The 24,754-nt window shown below is 43.8% G+C and overlaps 1 protein-coding gene across 2 annotated transcripts in view; it reads left to right on the top strand.

The window, feature by feature from the left end:
• GGA3 (golgi associated, gamma adaptin ear containing, ARF binding protein 3) overlaps positions 1–24,754 on the top strand; it is a 992,054-nt gene that overhangs the window by 171,729 nt on the left and 795,571 nt on the right. For both annotated transcript variants that reach the window (XM_044085033.1, XM_044085034.1), the window contains exon 6: positions 11,324–11,424. In XM_044085033.1, the coding sequence (XP_043940968.1) occupies positions 11,324–11,424 (101 nt within the window). The remainder of the gene's footprint in view (positions 1–11,323; positions 11,425–24,754) is intronic.

Consider the following 24,754-nt stretch of genomic DNA (forward strand, 5'->3'; position numbering starts at 1 on the left):
AGAAAAACCTCTGGAGTTCTTGGAGGAAAGAATTGTGTGTAAGCTAACAAATTCAGGTATGATAATACTCCATAACCTTACATATGATATTTGCAAGGCTAATAGGTCTTTAATTGCTATGATCATTGGTGGTCCCTCCCTTATGCAGTGTGGCATTGCAGTGATACATTTTCACTGCTGTTAAAGAGACTGTCTGGATGGCTTTATTTAGTTAGTGCTGATAAGCAGGCAGTGTAGTTCATTATCTTGACTCATGAATGTAAAGTATTTGATTCCAGATAAGGCTGACAGGACTTGATTAAGGGTAAGTTTTTTTTTGGGGGGTGCAAATGGGGAAGGTCTGGGTAGGTGGTGTGAAGCCATTGCTAAATTTATCTATGAAGCTATTGCTGGTTGACTTGGGGTAATTGTACATAGTCTTGTTATAAATAAGCTTGGAGCATTGATGAATATTACTTATAGCTTTCCTAACCTAGCTCATGATTATGTTCTATAGTGGAAGTAGCAAACCCAAGTACATATTCAGCCTTACACCTCTTAATTGTACACTTGAGGCTGTTACTAACCTGATTCAGATTTTTTTTTTGTGGTGTAACAGTGAATCCTTATTGTAGATGGCTAGCAGTTTCATCCTTTTATTTTACGTTGTTTTATGTGAGAGTTCCACCATAAGGGTTTGGTTTTAAATGTCTCCCTGCATTTGAAGTGGGTAGGACCAGTCTTCTCAATACAAGATTGCAAGTGTGAGGAAAAAGTCAAGAAGTGAAAGTGTCTGCTATGGCAGTGAGGTTGACGAGCACTGTTAATTTTGAGCTTTTTGTAGTTCATCTGAAAGCAGTAACTGGTTCGCTTTTGAAAAGCCCTTAAAGCTCGTGGAATTTCAATGTGGTGCCACTGGTTTTAAAAGAAAAGAATGTAGATTTGTGGTCAGACTTTATTAGGCAGGAGGATATGCAGTGTGGATTACAGAAGTTGACTATGTTGGTGAGAACGAGGTCAGAAACATTAAAGTCTTTAGTGGGAGGTTTGTCATTTTGTTCAAGGGAGCTGGCATGATCAAAATATGAAAATGCTGAACATATTTATTATTATTAGTGTTATAGGATTGCCACCAGGTAGTTTGTTGTTTTTTTCACCAAGCAGAATATTAGTAGTATATGCAGGTAATTTTCATGGTCATTAGAAGATGTGAAGAGGATTTTTAGTTCGCAATCATGAGATAGTTTTATTAGTGGTAATTTAAACCTTTGTGTATGTTTTAGATTGGGGTCATGGAGGAGTTTCCTTTTGAGATGATTGGATTTACAATAAATATAGACACTTCCCTGCAGTTTCCAGAAGGTCTGAAGGAGTAATAGTTCTATCAATACATTGAAAATAAGATTCAGCATCTATGTATATATGAATGTGTACATGATTCAGGAGGGCCACAATTTGCCACCTAAATGAAGCCAGAATTAAAATGTGCTGTTATGGAATGTCCTGGAGATGGATGCCTTTTAAAAGGCAGTAATTGGGGTAGCATACATTTTATCCATCATATGATTTGATGAAGAGAGGTGTATGCCATTTGTGGCAAAACTGGAAGACTTGGCAACCATAGTCTCCCATGCTGGATTCCCATAGAATGAAACCAGCCATCCAGGCAACTGCTAAAACCAGTTACTTTGTCTTTAAATTACAGCATCATTCTTTGAGGTGGCAGAATGCCGCTCAAGACTAATGTTTTCCTACTTTGAGCACATGCATAGTAAATTCCATCATGTCTTTCTGCTACTTCATCTGGATGGCATGCATAAGATTGTTCATCCTCAAGTGAGCAACCACCAGCATGACTCATAGTTATGATGGAGAGACCTAACAACTGTCATGACATCATGACTCCTGGCACAAAAGTAACAGATTATCACCCTGTTCTTCTCCAGCCTAGTGAGAGTGGAATCAGTGTGGCTAATTATGGAATCACCAATAATTGGGACATTACCATGATTAGGTGTGGACCTGTGGACCTTAAAGGTTGAACTTTTCAGCCCTGGTGATTCTTGGTGGTATGTGTACAAGTGATAAATGAGCGTTTGCTGTGGGTGAATGTGTGGTAGTAGGACATGGTGAATGCCACGGTGTTGTGTATAAAATGCTGTAAAATACCTCAGCATAAGTTAGGGTAGTGCTAGTTTGTTGTGCAGGGTGAGTGAGGGGTTTACCAACTGTAGTTTGATATGAGAGATTAGTATTCATCCTAAATGAGTAAATGTCTCACAAACTGCATTGATGTTAGCAGTTATGGGATGTTGGTAAACACGAGACAGTTTCTACAGTGACTCAGACCTCCTCGCAAGTAGGATGCTCATGGAAGGGGTTAGAGCAGACAGGTCTCTTATGATATCAGAGGTAGGTAATGGTCATATGATAATTATTTTACATGGATAGTGGTTCTAGTTACGTGCAAACAAGGCTGGCTAATGTACTGATATGAGTAGGATACTAACTAGCACAATTAGGAAAAGCTACATTAAGTTAGTAATAAGCATAGGTTTCAAACTTTTAGTTAAAAAGAGTGCTAACTTTCTGCAGCTAGACGGTTGTACCTGGTTGTAACTTAAGTTAAATGAAGTGCTGTGTTTTATTTGCCTGCAGCACAGACTTGACAGCTGTAGCCTCCACAGCAGGTAAAATGTATAACACCCTACTATCACGTATGACTTCCACTAAAGTCTGAGGAACACAAGCGGAGTAACCGTGGCTGTCACTGATTTCATTGTACTAATAAAGACAGTTAATCAGTGCAGATGTAAGGCAAAATATTATGTTCTTGTAATAAGTCAAAGTTATGCAATTAACCACAACAAAACAGGATGCTATGTAGAAACTGAGAGCTGTGTAAAACTGGCAGCAGTCAACCAAGTGTAAACATTATGTTTTGGTGTCAGTTCAAATGGAACTACTTAGTACACTAAAGACTGAGTGAAAGGTAACAAATAGCTAAAGTTAATACAGTAAACGCTCAGTTAACTGGCACCCATGAGGATTGGTAGATGCCGGATAACTAGATGTTATGTAGTCCAATCTCACCTACATTCTTACCTGTGGGTTCGGAGCCGAATGTCTGCTCCAACTCGGCCATACTTTTTTAGCTCGAAGTCTTTCTATTGGCTGGGCTAAGATGATATCCCATGCTGCACTGTTCTCTATACCCAGATCTCATTTGCCACTTGTGTAGCTTGGACGTGGTCTCGCTCTTGGCTGTGTCTAAGTACCCTTTTTCTTCTTTATCAGAGAAGTTTTTTGCAAAAAAGCTATTTTAATAGCTATTGTGTGTGTTCTTGTCTGTATTGCGGAAAAGTTGTGTTTTTTGATTGTTTATTCTGTGGTATCCCACTAGCTGTTTCCAATGGGCTAGGCCCGTTTCAGTTAGAGGACCAAGTCTGTCCACTTGCTTTCCTTGTGTTCTAAAAGTTTCCCGGGACTAAAACCATTTAAATTGGAGGAATTAGTCCTCCCCCACTTGTGTTTGTGTCTGAGGATCATTTAACTTGGAGATCTTATGGTATTCTGTCTGTTGTAGGCTTTTTTCCGCCTTGTGACTGTTTGGCCGTTGGTCAATTTTTTTCAGTGCTTAATTGTTGTTGGTTAACTATGTCCAAAGATACTAAGGATCATAAGCCCTCGGGCTCCAAGAAATGCTCTAGGTGCAGCTATAAAATGTCCATTACCGATGGACACTCTGTCTGTGTGTATTGTCTGGGAGCGATTCATCTCCAGGAATCGTGCAGTTTCTGTCATGCCTTCAGTCCGCGAGTTCTTCAGGAAAGGAAGAATAAATTGATTTTTGAAGGGACTTCTGAAACCCTCCTTTGTGGAGGGTCTGGAGAGTGCCTCCAGTTCTAAGGCAAAATCCTCAAAAGCAAAATACGATCTCCGGCTCCATCAGTCTCCTCGGAGCCACCAGAGAAAATAGCAAAGTCTGCTTTGACATCCTTGGCTCCATTGTCCTCGGGGCCGCAGGAAGTGTCAGTTGTTATGGAACCTGCTTCAGCTCCAATCTTCTTGGAACCTGTTCGGAGCCGATCACCTAGCATTAGGCCAGTATCCCCTCCTTGCAGGTCCCCTTCAGAGAGGAGGTCTCGATCTCCTTCTCTATCCTCCAAATTTTCCAGGACCTTATCAGATGTGGACGTCGATAGTGGTGCAGAGACTTCTTCAGTCACCGGTACTGGCAAAATTGTTCTTGACTCCGACCCAGTCTGCTCTGGAGCTGGTCCCTCAACCTGCTTCGATACTTCCTCCTCCGAGCACATCTCAGCTTTTGGAGCCGGAGTGCTCGGCTCCGTGTGATGTCCCTAGGTCTGTTCCGACAGCCCCTCCTGGCTTATCAGTTCTGACATCAGCTCCAACCCCGTTGGCGCCGTCCACGGGGTTCAGGACTCAGGATTCTTAGGTCAGACCCGAGGGAGAGGCTTCAGGACATCTCTTGGCTCCTAGTCTCCCTTTTGGTGCTTCGGCGTGGGGAAGTCTGACTTCTGTCTTGGCTTCGTAAGCTGGTCATTCTTTGGACCCGGGAGGACCAGCCTTCGAGGCCATGCAGAGCGCGCTGGCCAGGTCGTCATTGGCATCATATGGGTCGGTTATTCTGTCCCCTACTACACCGGTGCAGGTCTCTGATCGCCATCTATCTCTGGACAGCGGAGCCCCAAGGCGTCAGGGTACCACCACGAGTGGTCCGCATATTTCTGAGGGCCCCTCAGAGTTTTTGCTTGAGGAGCCACCGAGAAAGAAGGCTTGCAAGAGGAAGCACATCGATTCCCAGGATGAGTCTCTCACATCAGACACCGACCTCGAGGAATCGGAGGGGCCCCTAAGTCATCCTCTGAGGATGTTTCTTTCTCTGACATTCTAGAGATTTTGAAACAACGAGGTGACTGGCCATCCAAAGCCCCCTCCGAGGAGGAGTCTGTCTTCCTGAAGGCCTTTGATGCTCAGCCCTCTGCCTCAGGGGTATCTCCACCCTTCGAGCTTCTGGATTTGGTTTGTTGAAGGGTGTGGGAAACCCCTGACTCTGTGGAACCAGTCCCCGGGAGACCCAATAAATTGTCTGTTCCTCCTGTGGAACCAGTCCCCAGGAGACCCAGTAAATTGTCTGTTCCTCCTGATGAGGAATTTCTGTTCAAGGGAGTCCCTGTGGATGCCATGGTGGTGGCAGCTGCCACCCAGAAGGAATTTGCTGAGACTTCTTCCACCGTCCATCCCCCTAACAAGTAGTCCAGGACTATGGACGAGTACGGGAAGCGTACGTTTTCTTCAGCGACCTTTACCTTACGGTCACTGAATTACTTATCACACTTTACATGGCTTCAGAGAGATCTCGTCAAGGAGCTTGGAGATACTCTCACGGGTAACGTTTCTGAAGCGGGGGCCCAGACGGTCAACGCTCAGATGTCTACCCCCAATTCCATTGCAAACTCCTCCATGAGGCTAATCTCCTATGCAGCCGAGGGAGCAAGTATGACAGCAAGTTCAGGAGTTGTTCTTAGGAGGCAGGCCTGGATGCGCCTTTGTCACTTCGCGGAGGCCTTCAAGTCTTCCTTCACAGACACCCCTTTTGATGGTTCCTCTTTGTTCAGAACCAAGGTGAAAGACACTCTCACTAGGTGCGAGCAGGAGGGAAAAACTCTGTCTGCTGTAGGAGTCCATTTTTCCCTTCCCTCTAGGCCTTATCCCAAGGCCCAGAGGGGTGGCAAAATGTGGTTCAAGAAATCACAGAGGTTTTTTCCTGGTGCACAAGGTGAGCCCCCCCTCCAGAGGCAGGGGAGGGGGTGGTTATTCAGGGAGACCCCACCCTAGGGGCAGAGGAGGCCCCCGCAACTCGGGAGACCGCGATTCCTTTCGTGGTTCAACCTACCGCCGCTCCTGATGGGAGGTCAGACTACGTGTTTCCGGAGCCAGTAGGGGGTCGAATCTCATTATATCTGGAGGCCTGGCAAGACATCACCCAGGACCAATGGGTTATACGAATAATTTCTGGAGGATATGTCCTCCCCTTCTCGCCAAATCCCCCCCCAATCAAGAAAATCCCGGATGTTCCACCCAGTCAAAGGGATTACGCAGCTTCAGAAGTTTCAAAGCTGCTAGAAAAAGGAGCCATCCAACATGTCCCCTTAGACCAGAGCGGATTAGGGACTTGCTCCAGATTCTTTTTGGTGCCGAAAAGGACAGGGGACCTGAGACCCATATTGGATCTCAGTCAATTAAACACCCATGTGCAAAAGTCCAAGTTCCAAATGGTCACATTGCAGTCTATTCTCCCATTGTTGGGAAAAGAAGTGTGAATGTGCTCCAGCGACCTCAAGGATGCTTACTACCACATAAAGATGGACAGGGCATCCGGAAGTCACCTACGCTTCCAGCTGGGAGCCGGTCATTTTCAGTTTCGAACCCTGCCCTTTGGTCTCACCACAGCCCCCAGGGTGTTTACCAAATGCATGGCAGTGGTGACTGTTCACTTGAGACGTCAAGGATTCCAAGTGTTTCCGTATGTGGATGGATGGCTTCTTACTGCCACCACCAGACATCTACTACTTCAGACCAGGGGTGCTACTATCAACCTTTGTCAACTGTTGGGCATCACATTGAACTGGGAAAAATCTGCCTTGTTGCCCTCACAGCATGTCACCTTTATAGGTGCCAAATTAGACACCGTCCTTATGCGGGCATTTCTACCACAGGAAAGAATCAGAGTCCTACAACAACAGGTTTATGCCTTGCTTCCTCTGAGAAGGACAAAGGCAAGATGGGTCCCCCAACTGTTGGGGACAATTGCTGCTATAATTGTTAGTCCCTCTGGCAGGGTTACATATGAGGCTCCTTCAGTGGCTACTCTTTTCCCAGTGGTCTCTTCAACGTCTTCCACTTTCTCACCCTATTCTCACAGACAGGTGCAAACAGGATCTCAGTTGGAGGCTTTGCACCGACAACCTGAATGCAGGAAAGCCCTTCATTCCTGCGCTCCCCGGTTGCCACGGTGACCACAGAAGCCTCCCAGATGGGGTGGGGGGTCATTATCTAGGCAGGACAGTCCAAGGCACATGGCAAGAGCACGAGATGCATTTGCATATCAATGTCCTGGAAATGAGAGCTGTGCTACTAAAGTTGCAAGCACTTCAGAGTTTTCTTCCTCTCGGGACTATTGCAATCCACTCAGACAATGTCAGTGATATGGTATCTGAACAAGCAGGGAGGAACCAAGTCTTATCCCCTTTGCAGAGAGGCCATGCGAGTGTGGCAGTGGGCAATGTCTTCCCAACGTTTTCTGGTGGCAACGCACATTCTGGGGAAGTCCAGTGTGATCGTAGACAGGCTTAGCAGAGCTATTCTGATGCCTTACGAGTGGTCCCTGAACTGTCAAGTTGTGGAGCAGATCTTCAGCAGGTGGGGTCAGCCTTGCTGCGACCTTTTTGCCAGCCCCCTCAATGCCAAATGCAGCAGCTACTTCACGTTGATCCCCCCTCAGGGGGAGTCACCCAGGGACACTCTAGTCCACGATTGGCCCTCCGGTCTACTATATGCCTTCCCTCCAGTCCCCTTGCTGTCAAAGGTTATTCAGAAAGTGCAATCCTTGGGAAGCAAAATGATTGATTGCCCCACACAGGCCTTGTCAAATTTGGTTCCCCTTTCTCCATCCCTATCTCATGGACGCTCCTTGGATTTTGGACCCACAACCGGACTTACTGACACATGTCAGGGCAGCTCCATCCCTCTCTTCGAACCCTCCAGTTGACAGCCTGGCTACTCCACTTCCATCGTTAGTTAGGCTTCATCAATTTTTGCTGGAGGTGGTTCATATTTTATCTTCCTCTCATAAGCCCTTGACCAGGAAGATTTATTACAGCAAATGGAAGAGGTTTTCAATCTGAGCGCATGACAATAAAACTGACCCTTACATAGCTCCAGTTTCGTCTCTATTGGAGTTCTTGTCTATGCTGTTTAACCAGGGTTCAGCGGCAACCATTAAAGTCCAATTGGCAGCTATTTCTACCTTTCATGTCGCAGACGAGCCTAGTCTGATGGCACATAGACTCTGCAAGGCTTTCCTGAAGGGCACTTTGTTACTTCGTCCTCCAGTATCGGAACCTGTTATGTCTTGGGACTTAAACTTTGTTCTACAGGGTCTTACTTCGCCCCCCCTTTGAGCCTGCAGCCACTTGTGATTTAAAATTCTTGACTTGGAAGACTGTCTTTTTGGTAGCCATCACGTCAGCCAGACGTGTTTCGGAGCTTCAAGCTTTATCAATCAAACCCCCCTTATTTGATTTTTCATAAGGACAGGGTTTCTCTCAGACCGAACCCCTCCTTTCTTCCTAAAGTAGCGTCAGTCAGTAACCTTAACCAATCTATTGAATTGCCAGTGTTTTTTCCCCAGTTCTCAAACAAGGCAGAATTTAAATTTCATCAATTGGATGTGCACAGACAATTATTATTTGCACAGAACGAAAGACCTCAGAAAATCTGATCAGTTGTTTGTTTCATTTTCAGTAAACAAAATTGGGTCTCCTTTTTCCAAAGTCATGTTGTCCAGGTGGATTTCCAGTTGTATTTCTTTCATTTATTCCTCAGGGGGAAAAGATTTACTGTTCCGGGTGAAGGCTCACTCTACTCGGTCTGTATCTACATCTACAGCTTTTCAGGCCAAATTGTCTATGGATGATATTTGTGCTGCGGCTACTTGGGCATCTCCTCACACCTTTGTTACTCATTACAAGTTAGATGTGGTATCTAGGGGCAGGTCTTCCTTTGGTTCCACAGTGCTCAGGAGTATTTTCCACTGAGCCTCCCAGGATTTAGGTGCTAGGGACACTGTCCCATGGGTAAGAATGTAGGCGAGATTGGACTACATAACATCAAGAAGTTATGTACTCACCATAATGTTCGATGTATGTAGTCCATCTCACCTTACATTCTTACTTACCCCCCCTCCTTCCCCCATCCTGGAGGATCTGGAGGTTAGGTCTGGTTTCTGAGCTCCCTTCATTTTTGGTTTGTTCTTCCTTTCCTTAGGCCTTATGCATGGAGAATGAGTGCTGGTTCTCGCAGCAAACTAGATGTGGGGATAGAGAGCAGTGCAGCATGGGATACCATCTTAGCCCAGCCAATATTAAGACTTTGAGCTAAAAAAGTATGGCTCCGAACCCACGGGTAAGAATGTGAGGCGAGATTTGCTATGTACATCGAACGTTATGGTGAGTACATAACTTCTTGTTTCTGGTTGCTTGAGAGTTACTATTAAAAATAGGCCTGACTAATACTATACCCAGTACTAATTTGTTTAGTTTGACTTATTCTCAGGTTGAGGAAAGAGAATTTATTGCTATCTTGCTTTTTAAAACTCTAAAACTCTAAAAACGTAAGGTATGTTTCTGTGGGGGAGAAACAAAGTGCAACACATGAAAATTGTACTGTATTTCTTAGATATTTTTTTTTTGCCAGTTGCTTGAGTTCTGGTTAACTGAGAGTTTACTGTAATAACAATGCCAAAAGCAGCATCTGATAAAGCTGTAGCAGTATATGAGTGTGCATGGAGAAACAATTGGTAGTTAAATAACAGTAACTGAAATAATTAAATAGCAAATAGTAAAAAATAGTAATCAATTAAAAGCAGCTAACATAATCAAATAATATGGAAAGTTGAAACAATGCAGCAACAGATAGTTGGCAGTACATGACAATTAAAGTACAGGTACAAGTAATAAAGTGCTTACCTTTAGTAGAAACACTGATTGTATCCTGTAGTAAGGTCACAAGTATATCCTGACATTAAGGTCATTGAAAGCAAGTTGCTTTCTTTCAGTTGGATTGATTATTGTGGGCAAGCTTGCCTGTGAAAATTTGCTGAGATGTGCAATTAGTGTATCTGTATACAGCTAAAAATGTGTTAGTTGGATTCATGTGGGTAGTGCAGATTTTTACTTTCAGTATGTCCAGTCATCATCAAATTTTCTATGCTCTTCATACATTCATATCATTTAACAATTTTTTGATTACTGTCTGAAAAATAGGTGGTGTGGTGCTAACACTAAATGGTAGTCTGTTATGTGCAAACAGATGTCTGGGTGTAATAATTGTCAAACTCTTGGAAGAGTCATCTTCCAATTAATACTGCTGAAAATGTTTTAGTAAATGCAGTTACACCAATCAGCTTGTCCATTAGGTGTTTTACTTGAGGCAGGGGATATGTGTTGCTTCTTTCAACCTCATTTAATGGTCAATTTATATTCACCATATTAATGAGTAGTAGTAGTCCTTTTTACATCAGGAACACATTGGAGCTGTCCATTATAGGTCAATGGACTAATAATGCTTTCTGTCTCTAGCCTTTCAAGCTGTTTATCCAATATTTTCTTAATTGCAAATGGTAATGTTCTATGTCTGCAAAACTCTGCTGTGACATCCAGCCTTAACAAAGTTGTGGCTTTAACAGCTTAGTGTTTCAGTATCCTCAAAAAAAGACTTCCTCTTACAAACCATGCGCTTTTTGCACCAGATTAAGCTTGTGCAATACACTTTGGCTCACAAAATTAATTTCTTTCTAGTCTAGAGCCATTTCTTCATTAACAGAGATGGCCATTCATCTTTTATCTCAGCTAAAGGCAGACATTCTTTTTGGCTTTTACTATAACCTGCACAGATAAACTCTTAACTTCAAATGTTTTAAGCTTTACAGTAGTCGTTTGTTTTTGTTGTGAACTGAACTGAAAAAAAATGACATAACATGAGAAGGGAGATGGAAGTGTAGAGCCCTTGGTGGAAGAGGATTATTTTTTTAGCCTAGTCCCTATCCTTTTAGAAGTGGTAATACCACTTTATGTGATAGTGCCAGTGGTCAACAGTGAACGTGTCTCTGATAGTTGATCATTTGCAAAGTAATGCTGAAGTACCTCTGAAGAGCAGAACTCTTGAACTGCAGGAAATTAGGCTGCAGATAGCTAAGGGAATCTTATGATAAATAATATGGGAGTGCTGAAAGAAATGGGAAGCTGTGGGACTGCATTAAGGAAGAAGTGAGAAGGAGAATGGAATTCTGTGCAGGTGTTAGAAGGTGGTGATGGAAAAGTACCAAGTTAATTGTAATGGAATCTTAAGTGTAGAGTCCTCGTTCATAATTATGGGTGTATGGTATATGAAAATATTGGCTTTTGACTTTGTAATGTCTACTTTTGCATTTCAGTTTTCTTGAGCATTATAACTTTTAGAAAGCTTTTTGGAATAAAAAACAGCATAAATCAAATTCTTTCTTTATACTGAGGTTTTTTTTTCCGTATTTTTTTTTTAGGAATTGTTCTTTTGGACCCACAGATTTCAGTGGATAGAACATTAATTACCTCGCCACCAAGACCGAAAAGTACAGTATTTGAAGATGAGGAAAAATCAAAGGTAAGGGGAGTGAAACTTAATTATACATAAACATACTTCTGTAGGTCCTAACAATTAGGTAAATATTAAGTAGCACATGTTTTCCAGGCATCAGAAGCCATGGGATACTAAAGAATGTAATGGAGGACTGATGGTGCAAAGTTTAGAGCTATGAGTTTTGAATGTACCGGGTACAGTCAACCAAAGTGCTTACGTCACATAGCAGCCATTATGGCATATGCCCTCATACAACTAATTCGGCTTCCTGTGCTCTTGAGTTTCCTTTGCAAATAAATATACTATTCATATTTTGATTTATACATTTGATAGAAGAATTAAAAACTAGATGACCTTACTGTTACCCCAGTAACCTAAATTCCATGGGTGTGAAATGATACCCACTTTTCATTTCTTATTGGGAGTTTAATTTTTTTTTTATTATTCTTTTGTAACTCTTGCATGTAGTATTTATTTTATCTTAATGCTTTTATGCCTTTTAAGTAGTAGTATAATATTAGTTCTTGCCTTGTTCCCATACCTCTTAACCTCCTAGCTCAAGAAATTTGGACAAAGCCAAAAATAATGGGGGACAGAGACCCAAAAATACGGATAGAGTTTAAATATTACTCCTGTAAACTTAGAAAGGTGTTAGAATAACATGTTTTGTGTGAGCATGCATTTTTGAAGGATATGAAGTCTGAAATGCAAGTGTCTCTTAATATTTAATGACTTTGATCCTCTGCAATTTTCCAGAAAGCCGCAAATTATATGAAGAATAGACTAAAATATGAGGCAAAAATCTCAGCATTCTGTGAAGATCTGGACAGTTGAGAACAATGCTTGTTCCAGTATTAGTGTATAAGAGCTCTGTTTTCCTCATTAGAAAACAGGGAATTCCCCTTTCCGGATGAGTTGATCAAACAGCTGGCTGCATGCATGATACAGGCAGTCCCTGGGTTACGGACATCTGACTTCTGAACAACCCATAGATACGAACAGGCTGCCGCAATGTCAGAAATAACGTGAAAAAAAATAATAAAGTTGCCCAGGTGTGTATGTGTGTGTGTGTGTGTGTGTGTGTGTGTGTGTGTGTGTGTGTGTGTGTGTGGTGAGTGAGAGGAGAGAGAGAGATCGGGAGAGTGAGAACGATGTGTGAGTGAATACAGGTATGAATGAGGAAGTGACTGTGTGTGTGTGTGTGTGTGTGTGTGTGTGTGTGTGTGTGTGTGTGTGTGTGTGTGTGTGTGTGTGTGTGTGTCATATCCGTAAACCTCTTAGCGCAAGAAATCTGGACAAAGCCGTAAATAAAAGTGGGACAAATGCCCAATAATAGAGAAAATTATAATAAATAATGCTGTTATAAACTTAGAAAGTTGATAGAATAACAGGTTTTGCATTAGCATGAATCTTCTGAAGGGTATGAATTTTGAAACTCAAATGTCTTTCACCATACCTGTCAGGCTCTTAGAGCAAGATGTCTGGACAGCCATAAGTAAAAGTGGAACAAAGGCCCAAAAGTAGGGACAATTTTTAAATAACTTAGAAAGTTGATAGAATAACAGGTTTTCCATTAACATGAATTTTCTGAAGGATATTAAGTCTAGAACTCAAATGTCTGTCATTATTTTCTAACTGTAATATGTAATGATTTACCCCTAATTTGACAGAAAACCAGAAGTATATGAAAAACAGACCAAAAATAGGATGCCAAAATCTGGACATTATGTGAAAATCTGTACAGTTGAGACATTATTTTCCAACTTCAGTCTAATGATTTGCCACTACTTTTGCAAAACAATCACATTTTTATGAAAAATGGACCACAAATATGAGGTAAAAATCTGGGCATTCTGCGAAAATCTGTACAGTTGAGAGGTGTGGTTTGTGTGTATGTGAAAAAGTCCTCAAACACTGCATTTAATAATAAGATGCCTTAAACCAGCTTTGCTGATAGGAAGTAAGGAAGCATAGCTACAGTATACAGTATTATGTTTAAGATTTTTTTGTTTGAAGGTTTTTTAAAGTGTTTTATATGCAAAAAAAGTAAAATAAATACTAGACTGAGGCAAACATTTGACTAAGTGACATTTAATAAGAACCATATGTACGTGTTTTAACTTGCATACAAATTTGACTTAAGGACAGACTAAAAAACTGATATTGTCTTTAACACAGGGACTGCCTGTATTTTATTGCTGTTAAGGTAGTGAGTACCTAGGTGTTGTAAAGGGTATTCCCTTAGGCATATCTGTTACAGGTACTGATTGATGTACTGATACTTCATAGAAGTGCATGAATTATAACTATTTCCTGTAGTAGCAATGATACCTGTGAAGATAGGTGAAGGCTGCCAGCCTAGCTAGATAGAATTTTGTAGATAATTCTGTCATTTGTAAATATTAAGACTGTAGTGGATGTTGAACTGAAAAAAGTGTAACAACAGTGCACTCTGCTGTAAGAAAGCTGATAATTCAGGCATTGTGAAATTATTTGATCTACACCTAGCAGCCAAAATGTCTAGAGGGAGGCATTCTGTCTATTGCTTTGAGGTCAGAGTTAATGGCTAGAATTTACATGTATAATTTCTTTTATTGCTCTGGCTTCCTGACTAGCTGCAAGTTCAAAAGGGCTATTAACCTTTGAGTTCTGTTAACCTGGGAACCAGAAAGAAATTATGTAATCTGAAATGAATCCGTGGTACTGTGTTATCAATTTAAGGACAGAAAGAATGAGGGCATTTGAGCATTTGTCTTGAGAACATCCAACTCACTACTCTGCCTGTGTCTGTCTGTAAGTAAGTTCTTAGACTTTAGTATTTCTCTTAGAAATAGCTAGGAATTAAGAAGAGTAGACTCAGTGTTTTTTTGTGTTGATGTCAGAACTATTCTACTGTATTATTTTAAGCATTTTGCTGTGATCTCTGAACTCTTGACTAGCACTGTGTTGTAAGAAGTATTGATGTTATGTTGTCCATATCTCGCCTTCGTTTTTGCTGTTTGGGTTCTGACCTGACCCTCTGCTCTGACTCGGCCGTATACTATAGCTCGCTGGCTTGAGGCTAGACTCCCTATCCCAGCATGCCTAGCGGTAGTTACCCAGATCTCGTTTGCTGCTTGCAGCTTCGATATTGCAGCTACTGGCTCAGGCTAAGTGTTTTTTCTATTTGTTATACTTTTGTAAAAAAAATCTTCTTATTCATCTTTCTAACTTGTTATTAATACCTGTCCTTCGTTCTTCTGCCTTCCCTATCCCATCCAAGTGACTTGCGTTTGTTGGAGACTAACCTTTTTCCCTCTTCCAGACCCATTAAACTTGGAGGGTTCTTGGCCTTTTTCTTGCCTTCTTTAACTTATAAGGAGTTGCCGTTTAAGTTAGAGGCTCTCCTTAGGTGGGGAGTTTGCCGTTTAACTTAGAGGCTCTCCCCCTTTCTTCTTTCCTATCTGTTAAAAAAAAAAAAAAAAAATAAGATTTTTTTTTGTCTGTTATTGAATAGTTATCTTGTCAGTAGTGTGTTTTTCTCTTTGTCTTAGCCTTACATAGTGCTGTTCAACATTATGTCAAAAGATACTGCCAAGTAATCTAAACCTTCAGGTTTCAAAAAGTGAGATTTTTGCTGTCAAAAGATGTCCCTTATGGATGGCCACATGAGTTGCATATATTGTTTAGGACCTGTTCACCTGCAGGATTCATGTTCTAGCTGCCAAGCTTTTAGTTCACGAGTCCTGCAGGAGAGAAAAAACAAATTCATCTTAAGAGGTTTACTGAAGGACCCCTTTGATGCTGCTATGGAGAGGACTCAGCCAGCAAAAAAAACAGGAAAACCCCAAGCCTTCATCCTCTTCAGCTCAGAGTTCAGACCCGGCTAAAGAGAAGGGCAAGCTACAATCTAAGTCGGACCCAACTGTTGGTTCTGACAAGATACTATCACCTATGGCTGTGTTTTCGGAGCCAGTAAGGCCCCATAAGTGTTCCAGGTCTCCTGCCTTGGAACCGGTGTGGTCTGCTCCACAGTCTCCTTTATTGCAATCTGTGGCAGGCAGTCATCGGTCTTCAACCCATTCCTGTCAGTCATCCAGGAGCCACTCGGATGATGATGTGAAGAGGGTGGTGAAGAGACTTCTTAGGACACCAGCATTATCCAAAATATTTCTGGGCCCATCTCAGACAGAAATGGTGCCAACAGCCCAAACAACAACTGTATTGATTCCTCCTCTGACTCCTCTGAGTTTGGAGCCAAAGTGTATGGAAGTTGCGGTGGTGGAATCGTCTGTTCCGATAACCTCCTCCAGTCTTTCGGTTCCGACTACCGTTCTGATCTCCTTGAATCCCCCTTCTATCAAGGAATCTGGGAGCCGACACTCCCTCATCGGCTCAGAGGGGGATGAGTGGCATTGGACCCTTGTCTGACCCTACTCTCCCTCTTGGAGCTTCAGCGCAGGTCAGCTAGGCTCTTACATCGGCCTCGGAGCCGTCTCCCTTGGTTCGGAGGAAGTCGCCGGCTTCTTCGGAGCCGGAGACTCTTTTGGGTCAGGACGATGATGCCTTCGAGTTAATGAGGAGTGTGCTGTTTGCTGAGACAGCTTCACCCTCGGCTCCATTGGCTCCTTTGCCTTCGGTGCCGTTGTCCATCTCTGAACCTCCCCTCCGCCCCAAGTATAGGGAACCCATGCTCAAGGATGCCCCATTGGGCGATCCCACCTCTTCTGAAACCTCCCCTGAGCATCCCTCAGTGGAGGTCCCTTGGAAGAGGCCTTACAAGAGGAAACATGTGGACTCCCCTGAGTCCTTGACATCAGACACAGACTTGGATGACTCGGAAGGGTCCCCTCAGTCCCCCTCTGAAGATGTCTCTTTTTCAGACATCTTAGAAATCCTTAGAGCGGTGACAAAGTCCCTTGCCCTTTTTGAAGACGAGTCAGTGTACCTGGATGCATTCAGTTTCTGACCCTCCACCTCTTGGGTATCTCCTCCTTTTGACCCACTTTTACAAGTAGTGAGTTGAAAGGCATGAAGCTCTGCAGACACGATGGAACCAGTTCCGCGGAGGCCCAATAAATTCATTACAGCCCCTGAAGACAGACTCTTCTTATTCAAAGTTGCTCCAGTTGATGCTATGGTGGTGGCAGCAGCCACTAAGAAGGAATTAGCGGAAACTTCTTCATCTCTCTATCCGCCAAATAGAGTCTTGTATGATGGACAGCTACAGGAAGCATATGTTTTCTTCAGCGACCTTTAATCTCAGGTCGCTGAACTATTTGTCCCACTTTACAAGGCTTCAGGATCCTACAGCTGCGGGAGCCTCGGACAGGGCGGCGTCTCAACTTGTGACCTTGGCGTTGGTGGTTAACTCCTCCATGCGGCTAATTTTTTATGCAGCCAATGGGGTGAGCAGGGTGGCAGGCACAGAGGTGGCCTTATGTAGACACTCCTGGATGCACCTTTGGCATTTTGCGGAGCCCTTCAAGTCTTCCTTTACCAACACCTCCTTTGACGGCTCATCCTTATTCGAGCCTCAGGTAAAAGAGACTCTTATCAGGTGTGAACAGGATGGCAAAACTCTCTCTGCCGTAGGAGTACGTTTTTCTGCTCCATCTAGACCTTATCCTAAAGGTCAGAAAAGTGGGAAAATGTGGTTCTGGAAATCCCAGGGAGCTTCACCTGACACACATGGAGATTTTTCCCCCAGGGGCAGAGGGGGAAATAATGGAAGATGCCGATCTCACAGTGGGGGGGGGTCCGCAGAATAAGAGCGAAAGAGATACCTTCTCTGGTAGGCCCTTCCAGCGCTCCTGAAGGGAGGCCCGACTGTCCGACTCCGGAGATAGTCAGGGGGGTGATTATCCTTGTACCCAAAAGCCTGGCAGACAGTCACAGAAGATACATGGGTACTAACGATAATATCCGAAGGTTACAATATCCCCTTCTTCCAACTTCCCCTGTCAAAAAGACAACACTCTATCCCAGATGTTCCACCCAGTCTTCGGGATCAAGCAAACCTAGAGGTTCAAAGGTTGCTAAGAAAAAGAACCATCCAGGAAGTCCCTGCAGACCAAATCGGATCTGGAACTTACTCAAGGTTCTTTTTAGTTCCAAAGAAAACAGAGGACTGGAGACCCATATTGGATCTCAGCAGGCTGAACAAATCAGTCAAGAAAACAATCTTCCGGATGGTAACACTGCAGTCCATTCTTCCCTTTCTGTCAGGACAATTGGATGTGCTCTGTCGGTCTCCAGGATGCGTACTACCACATAAAAATGAACAGGCGGTCAAGGAGATATCTACGCTTCCGGCTGAGCGCCAGTCATTATCAGTATAGAGCACTGCCCTTAGGTCTCATCACAGCCCCCAGGGTGTTCACCAAATGCATGGCAGTAGTTGCGGCTCACCTGAGGCGTCAAGGATTCTGAGTGTTTCCATATTTAGATGACTGGCTCCTTACTGCCACTACCAAGCATCAACTAATCAGGGCAAGGGAATCCACAATTCACTCTTTGTTCTCAACTAGGGATCACTATAAACTACGAAAAATCTGCCTTGTTGCCTTGTCAATATATTACCTTTATTTGGGCAAATTTAGACACAAGGGCCATGATAGCAAAGCTGTCTCAAGAAAAAGTATTAACGATCCATTGCCAAGTTGTCATGCTGTTCACACAAAAGATAATTTAAGCAAGATTTGTCTTCAAGGTCCTGGGTTCTATGGCGGCGGCAATCACTCTGGTCTCTATGGCTCGCTTCCATATGAGAATTCTACAGTGGCTCCTATTTGCACAATGGTCATTCCAGGATTTACCCATGTCACATCAGATTCTGATCATGGAATCCTGCAAAAAGGATCTGGAGTGGTGGCTTCACTCCCCTATGGTAACAATAGGAAGACCGTTTATACCCCCCAACCTGTAGCCACAGTGACCACGGACACTTCCCAGATTGGGGGGAGGCATTATCTGAGACAGACTGTTCAAGGGACTAGGCAGGAACACGAGTACCACTTGGACATCAATGTCCTGGAGAAGAGAGCGGTGCTTCTGGTGTTGCAAGCACTTCAGGACTCTCTACCTACAGGGACTATAGCAATTCAGATGGACAATATGTCGGTAGTATGGTACATCAACAAACAGAGTGGAAACAGATTTTACCCCTTGTATTGAGAGGCCCTATGAGTTTGGCAATGGGCAATGTGCTCCCAGCTCTTTCTGGTTGCACCACACAACCTAGGGAAATCCAACATGATAGCAAACAAGCTCAGTCGGGCTATCCTGATGCCTCATGAGTGGTCCCTGAAGCAGGAAGTTGCACACTTGATTTTTCACAAATGGGGCCAGCCATGCTGCAATCTGTTTGCCACCCCCCTCAACAACAAATGCAGCAGCTACTTTGCCCTAGTCCCACCACCAGCAGGACAGTCACCCAGGGACACACTTGTTTTTGATTGGCCCCCGGGACTGCTTTACGCCTTTCCACCTTTTCCCCTGATCCCCAAGGTTTTTCAGAAAGCACAGTCATTGAGTTGCAAGCTAACCCTCATTGCCCCTTACTGGCCTCATCAGATGTGGTTCCCATTCCTTTGGCCTCATCTGCAGGGGAAACCTTGGATCCTGGACCCAGCGCCAGATCTTTTGATGTGTCAGTCGGGACTCTCCATCCTTCTGTTCAAACTCTCAAGCTCACAGCTTGGTTTCTCCACTTCCGGTCTTAGCCAGGCTTCCCGATGTCTCTCTGGCAGTTCAACACATTTTATTTCCTCCCATAAGTCCACTACTAGGAAACTTTATGCTAGTAAATGGAAGAGGTTCTCTTGTTGGGCAGGCAAAAATCAGGTTGATCCCTTTACTGCTCCCATTTCAAAGATTCTTGAATTTCTTGCTGAAACCTTTGACCGAGGAGCAGCTGCAGCTACTGTCTGAGTTCAGTTAGCTGCCATTTCTAATTTCCATATGGGAGAAATGGGGTCACATATAATTTCCCACAGGTTATGCAAGGGAATTCTAAGAGATACTACCCTCTTAAGACCTTCAATAAGAGAACCTCTCCCCCCCGGGTCCTAAATTTAGTTTTAGACGCTCTGATTCTTTCTCCCTTTGAACCATCTGCTTCTTGTCTGCTCAGATTTCTGACTTGGAAGACACTTTTCTTGGTTGCAATTGCTTCAGCTAGAAGGGTTTCAGAATTGCAGGCCTCATCTGTTTGTCCTCCGTAATTGATTTTCCATAAAGATTGGGTTTCTCTCAGAACCAACCCCTCCTTCTTACCCAAGGTGTGTTCTGACTACAATTTAAATCAATCTATAGAGCTTCCTGTTATCTTCCCCAATCATAGCAACAAGGCAGAGTATAAGCTTCATCAATTGGACGCTCATAGACAGTTACATGTTTGTTTATACAGGACCAAGGACTTTAGAAAATCTGACCAGTTGTTCATATCTTCTGCGGTCAATAAAAAAGGTTGTGCAGTCTCAAAGGTGACTTTATCAAAGTGGCTTTCAGATGCTATAAAACATGTCTACGAGTTGCGTAAACAAAAACTTCCATGGATAATTAAAGGACACTCAACAAGGGCCTTGGCCATCTCTATTGCCTTTCAAGCCAGACTGCCTTTGGATTTGATCTGTGCAGCAGCTACATGGGTTAATCCTCATACCTTTATCACTCATTACAAAGTAGATTTGGCCTCCTGGAACAGGGCATCATTTAGTTCCACGGACCTGAAGAGTTTTTTCCAGTGAGCCACCCAAGAATCAGGTGCTGGGGATGCGGTCCCATACAGCAAGAACAAATGCGAGATATGGACAACATAACATAAAGAAGTTATGTACTCACTATAACGTTCCATGTTTGTTGTCCTTGATCTCGCCTTCCTTCTTGGATCCCACTCTTCTTCCCTCTTCCTGAAGGATCAAGAGGAATCCTTTGTTTTTATTGGTTATACTGGCTGTGTTTTCTTTATACCATACTTTATGGTTAGTCTCAGTCTACTCCTATTACTCTTGTGGAGGGGTTACACCTGTATATGTAGGTATCATCTGATATGTAAAATAGAGTATATCTCTTGTCTATTTGCATGGTCTAGATCTAGGTTATTACAAACAAGATCTGGGTAACTACCGCTAGGCAGGCTGGGATAGGGTCTAGCCTCGAGCCAGTAAAAGCTCTTGAGCTATAGTATACAGCCAAGTCAGAGCCGAGGGTCGGCTCCGAACCCAAACAGCAAGAAGGAAGGCTAGATCAAGGACAACAAACATGGAACGTTATGGTGAGTACATAACTTCTTTTTTGTGTTTTTCTTATTTATTATTAAATATTTTTAAACCTTTCAACTGTGGTTGTTTTGTGTAGAGATAATTTAAGCTCTAGGGTAAGTTGCATGTATACAGTGATACTGTCCAAGTAACTCCAAATAAGCCTTGACTGTTCAGTTACACTTACGATTTAGATAATAATATTGCACAGTATAATTGGACACCCTTTCCTAAGGGCCATTTGGTAGCTGATAAATATTAGTGGGTGGTGGCAGGTGATACTACCATATAATCTGGGAAAAAGGGGCACAGCTGGAGAACCTGTGCCAGCCTTCCCCAGGAGTTTCTGTGTGGTTGTATATAACTCTTATCTCAAAGTCTGTGTGTGTCAATACTTGGGCAGGGACATGAAGCACTGATTGGACAGAGAGGGTGCTGGAGGTTTTAGCTTGCCCAATAGGCTGAGATCTGTACCCTATAGCTGTGCCAGTGGGGAGTCTTGTTGGGGACCTGGAGAGAAAGGGAGAAACCAGCCCCAGACTGACTGTGATCTCTGTGTGCTCTTAAGGTAAATTGTACTTTACTGTGTGTGTATTTATTATCCTTTTCCATATATGGACGCCCCTCCATGGTTTTAGTGGTGAGGATTGAGGCTCCTTGATTGCTGGGCCAGTGCACAGGTGTCACATATTAATTGTTTGGCAGTGGTGGGATATCCACACCACATATTAATTGGCTGGCAAATACTAATTGGCTTGTAGTGGTGTGGGTAGAGTGAATTCCTGTAGCTTGTGTACAGTGATCACTGAAGGTATTTTGTACTATAAATCAGCCACGCAGTGAATACTCAGAGTTCAGATCACAATTGTTTTGTTTCTTTTGTTAGCTTAGTCAGTCAGGGAGAGCAGGCAAGCATGTCAACAGATGTGTACGGAAAGCTAACAAGGAGCCAGTTGGCTGAGATGTGCCAGGCTAGGGGACTGGTACATGGAAACCTGAGTAAGGCAGACATGATTGCAGCTTTGGTCACAGCTGCATCACAAAACAGCAACAAGGAGGACAATCAGAATGGCAGTGGAGAGATGTACCACACTCAGAGAATGAAAAGCTCAGCCTTTCTGCAGAGGACTTAAAAATCCATCTGGAGGTAAAGAGACTTGAGTTGGAGGCCAGGCAGTTGAAAATAGAAGCAGCTTGAGAGACTGAGGCGTCTAGAGAGTGAGGACAATGAGAAACTGCAATGTTTGCAGGCTGACGAGAATGAGAAACTGCTACACCTGGAAGCTGAGGAAAAGGAACGGCAGAGGCACCATGAAAAGGAGATGCTGACTCTTCACCAGAGTCATGAAGGTAATGGGAAAAGGAGTAACCGGTCCCCAGAAGCACAGAAGGTCAGTAAATTTCTTCCGCAGTTTACAGAGGGGGAAATTTTTGATAGTTTCATTCATATGTTTGAGAGGGTATGTAAACAGTATAATGTTGACCAAAGCCTCTGGGTATGGTTCCTGACCGCCTTACTCCATGGTAAAGCTGTAACTGTGTTGTCTAAATTTGCTGATCATGAATGTTTTGATTATACTGTTGTCAAGAAATGTCTTTTAGAATGTTTTAAGCTAACACCTGAAACTTCTAGGAAAAAGTTTTATGAGCATAGACGCAAGGCAGATGAAAGTGTGCGTAAATATGTTGCTTAACTGAGCACTTATTTTCATAGGTGGGTGGGTGGATGTCAGTTCACCACTTTTGAAGGGCTGGCAGACCTTTTGGTGAGGGAACAAGCCCTTAGCACTTTGCCTGAGGACATGAGGATCTGGTTAGCTGATAGACAATGTGCTACTTCAGATGAGTTGGAGAAGAAGGGAGACCTATACCTAGCAAGCAGGGCATCCCTGCACAGGAAAGGGACCCCCAATACTGCTCATGGTTCTAAAGGAACCCATGGTGGGCAGCACAGACTGCGCCAACAGAATCTGCCAGTAGCAGGGGAAGCCACTAGTCCAGGTACACATCCAGGACCTAGGGTTAAATGTTTTGAATGCAACCAGTGGGGCCATGTGGCATGCAGATGTCCATGGAGGCAAGGTAGGGAACAAAGGGTGAGGGAGCCAGTAAGTGGGGAAGACAAAATGCCAGTAGTAGGTTGTCTTGAGACAACAGGGGTACTGAACTACCATCCTGCAGATGTCCTGATAGGGAAGGATTTGGATGAGGCAGTACCATGTGCTTATGCAGTTAAACGCAGTCAGACTAGGAGACAAGCATGTGGGTCTGGTAGCCTGAGGGTGACCCAGACAGACTGCATACTTGCAGCCAGGACTGGTGAAGTGGTTACTTCAGGGAGGGAGCTACTCTAGCAGTGAGACTGAATGCGAGCCACAGCTGCTTGTGGGTACTGATATTATCTTGGACAGAGTGACTGCAAAGGTAGAAGTGAGTAGTAGTACCCACGCTGACAGTGAGACACCACTGTCCGAGGATGCCAGACTTCCTGTGGAAGGGGAGCTGGGAAGGGTTACAAAGAGAGAGTTGAGATAGGCTCAGCTGTCAGACCCTACATTACAAGGCTTGAGGCAGGTAGTTAGGGAGGCACCTGATTCTCAAGGGAAGGGGGAATCTGTATACTGGGACAAAGAGTTACTGTATAGAGAGTGGACCCCTGGGGGAGGGCTAAAAGGTGAGAGAGTACAACAGTTGGTAGTACCTAGAGCCTACTGTCTGACACTTCTAGCCATAGCCCATGATATTCCCTTTGCAAGTCATATGGGCATAAAACCTAAAAAGAAAAGTATTATGCAGAACTTCTATTGGCCTGGAATTTTCAGAGATGTAACAGGGTACTGCCGGACCTGTGAGCAGTGCCAAAAGGTAGGCAAGGCAGGAGACAAGGTGATGCCTTTTCCTGTGATTGAGGAGCCATTTCAAAAGGTAGATATGGATATTGTGGGGCCTAGTTCCACTGGGAAAAAGTATATCCTAGTGGTAGTTGGTTATGCTACGATACCCTGAAGCAGTGGCTTTGTCCTCTGTTGAGGCAGAAAAGGTGGCAAAAGCTTTGTTAGAGATTTTCAGTAGGGTAGGTTTCCCAAAAGAAATAGTGACTGACAAGTGCCAATTTCATGTCAGACCTGCTGGCTTGTCTGTGGAAGTCCTGTGGGGTGAAGCACCTGAAGACCACCCCCTATCATCTCCAGACTAATGATCTTGCTGAGAGGCTAAACTCTACAATCAAGTCTATGCTACGGGCATGTGCAGACCAGTTTAAGAGGGAGTGGGACAAATATTTGCCCCATCTGTTGTTTGCTTACAGAGAGGTTTCCCAGAAATCCACAGGTTTTTCATCTTTGAGTTGCTGTATGAGCATAGGGTGAGGGGATCTCTAGATTTAATTCGAGATGAGTGGGAAGTTGAGTTTGAATCTCAGAAGGAGTCTGTTGTGGCATATGTCCTAAACCTCAGGACAAGGCTCAGGGAACTCATGGGCTTGGCCCAGGAGAACCTGACAGTAGCCCAACAACAGAAAAAGGCATGGTATGACAGGAATTCTCAAGCTCGAGAGTATGCTGTAGGGCAGCAGGTAATGGTTCTCATTCCTGTCAAACACAACAAGCTGCAAGCAGCTTGGGAGGGACCCTACAAGATGGTAAGTGATGTTAACTACATGGTAGAACTGCTCGGCAGGAGCACAGATTGTACCATGTTAACATGATGAAACCTTACCATGATAGGGAGGCTCTTGTGCTGAGTATTTGCAGTGGATTGCAGGAGGAGCCTGAGGGAGATCTGGTGACTGATCTCCTCAGTGAGGCTCAGACTGACACCTCAGTGGAATGGATAGCAATGGCCCAGCAGCTATCTCCTACCCAGGTTCGAGAAATCCGAGCAGTGTTACAGGAGTTTGGGGACATGTTCACTGGGAAACCAGGGTGCACCCACCTGGTGCAGCACCAGGTGTATACAGGACCCCAAAGGCCTATTAGGCAGGCCCCTTATAGGGTGCCTGAGAGAGTAAAACAGTCTCTGTAGGAGGAGATACAGGAGCCTAGCTAGATAGAATTTTGTAGATAATTCTGTCATTTGCAAATATTAAGACTGTAGTGGATGTTGAACTGAAA

This window comes from Protopterus annectens, chromosome 10.part0 (assembly GCF_019279795.1).
Source record: "Protopterus annectens isolate FY-2018-M chromosome 10.part0, PAN1.0, whole genome shotgun sequence".
Lineage (NCBI taxonomy): Eukaryota > Metazoa > Chordata > Ceratodontiformes > Protopteridae > Protopterus > Protopterus annectens.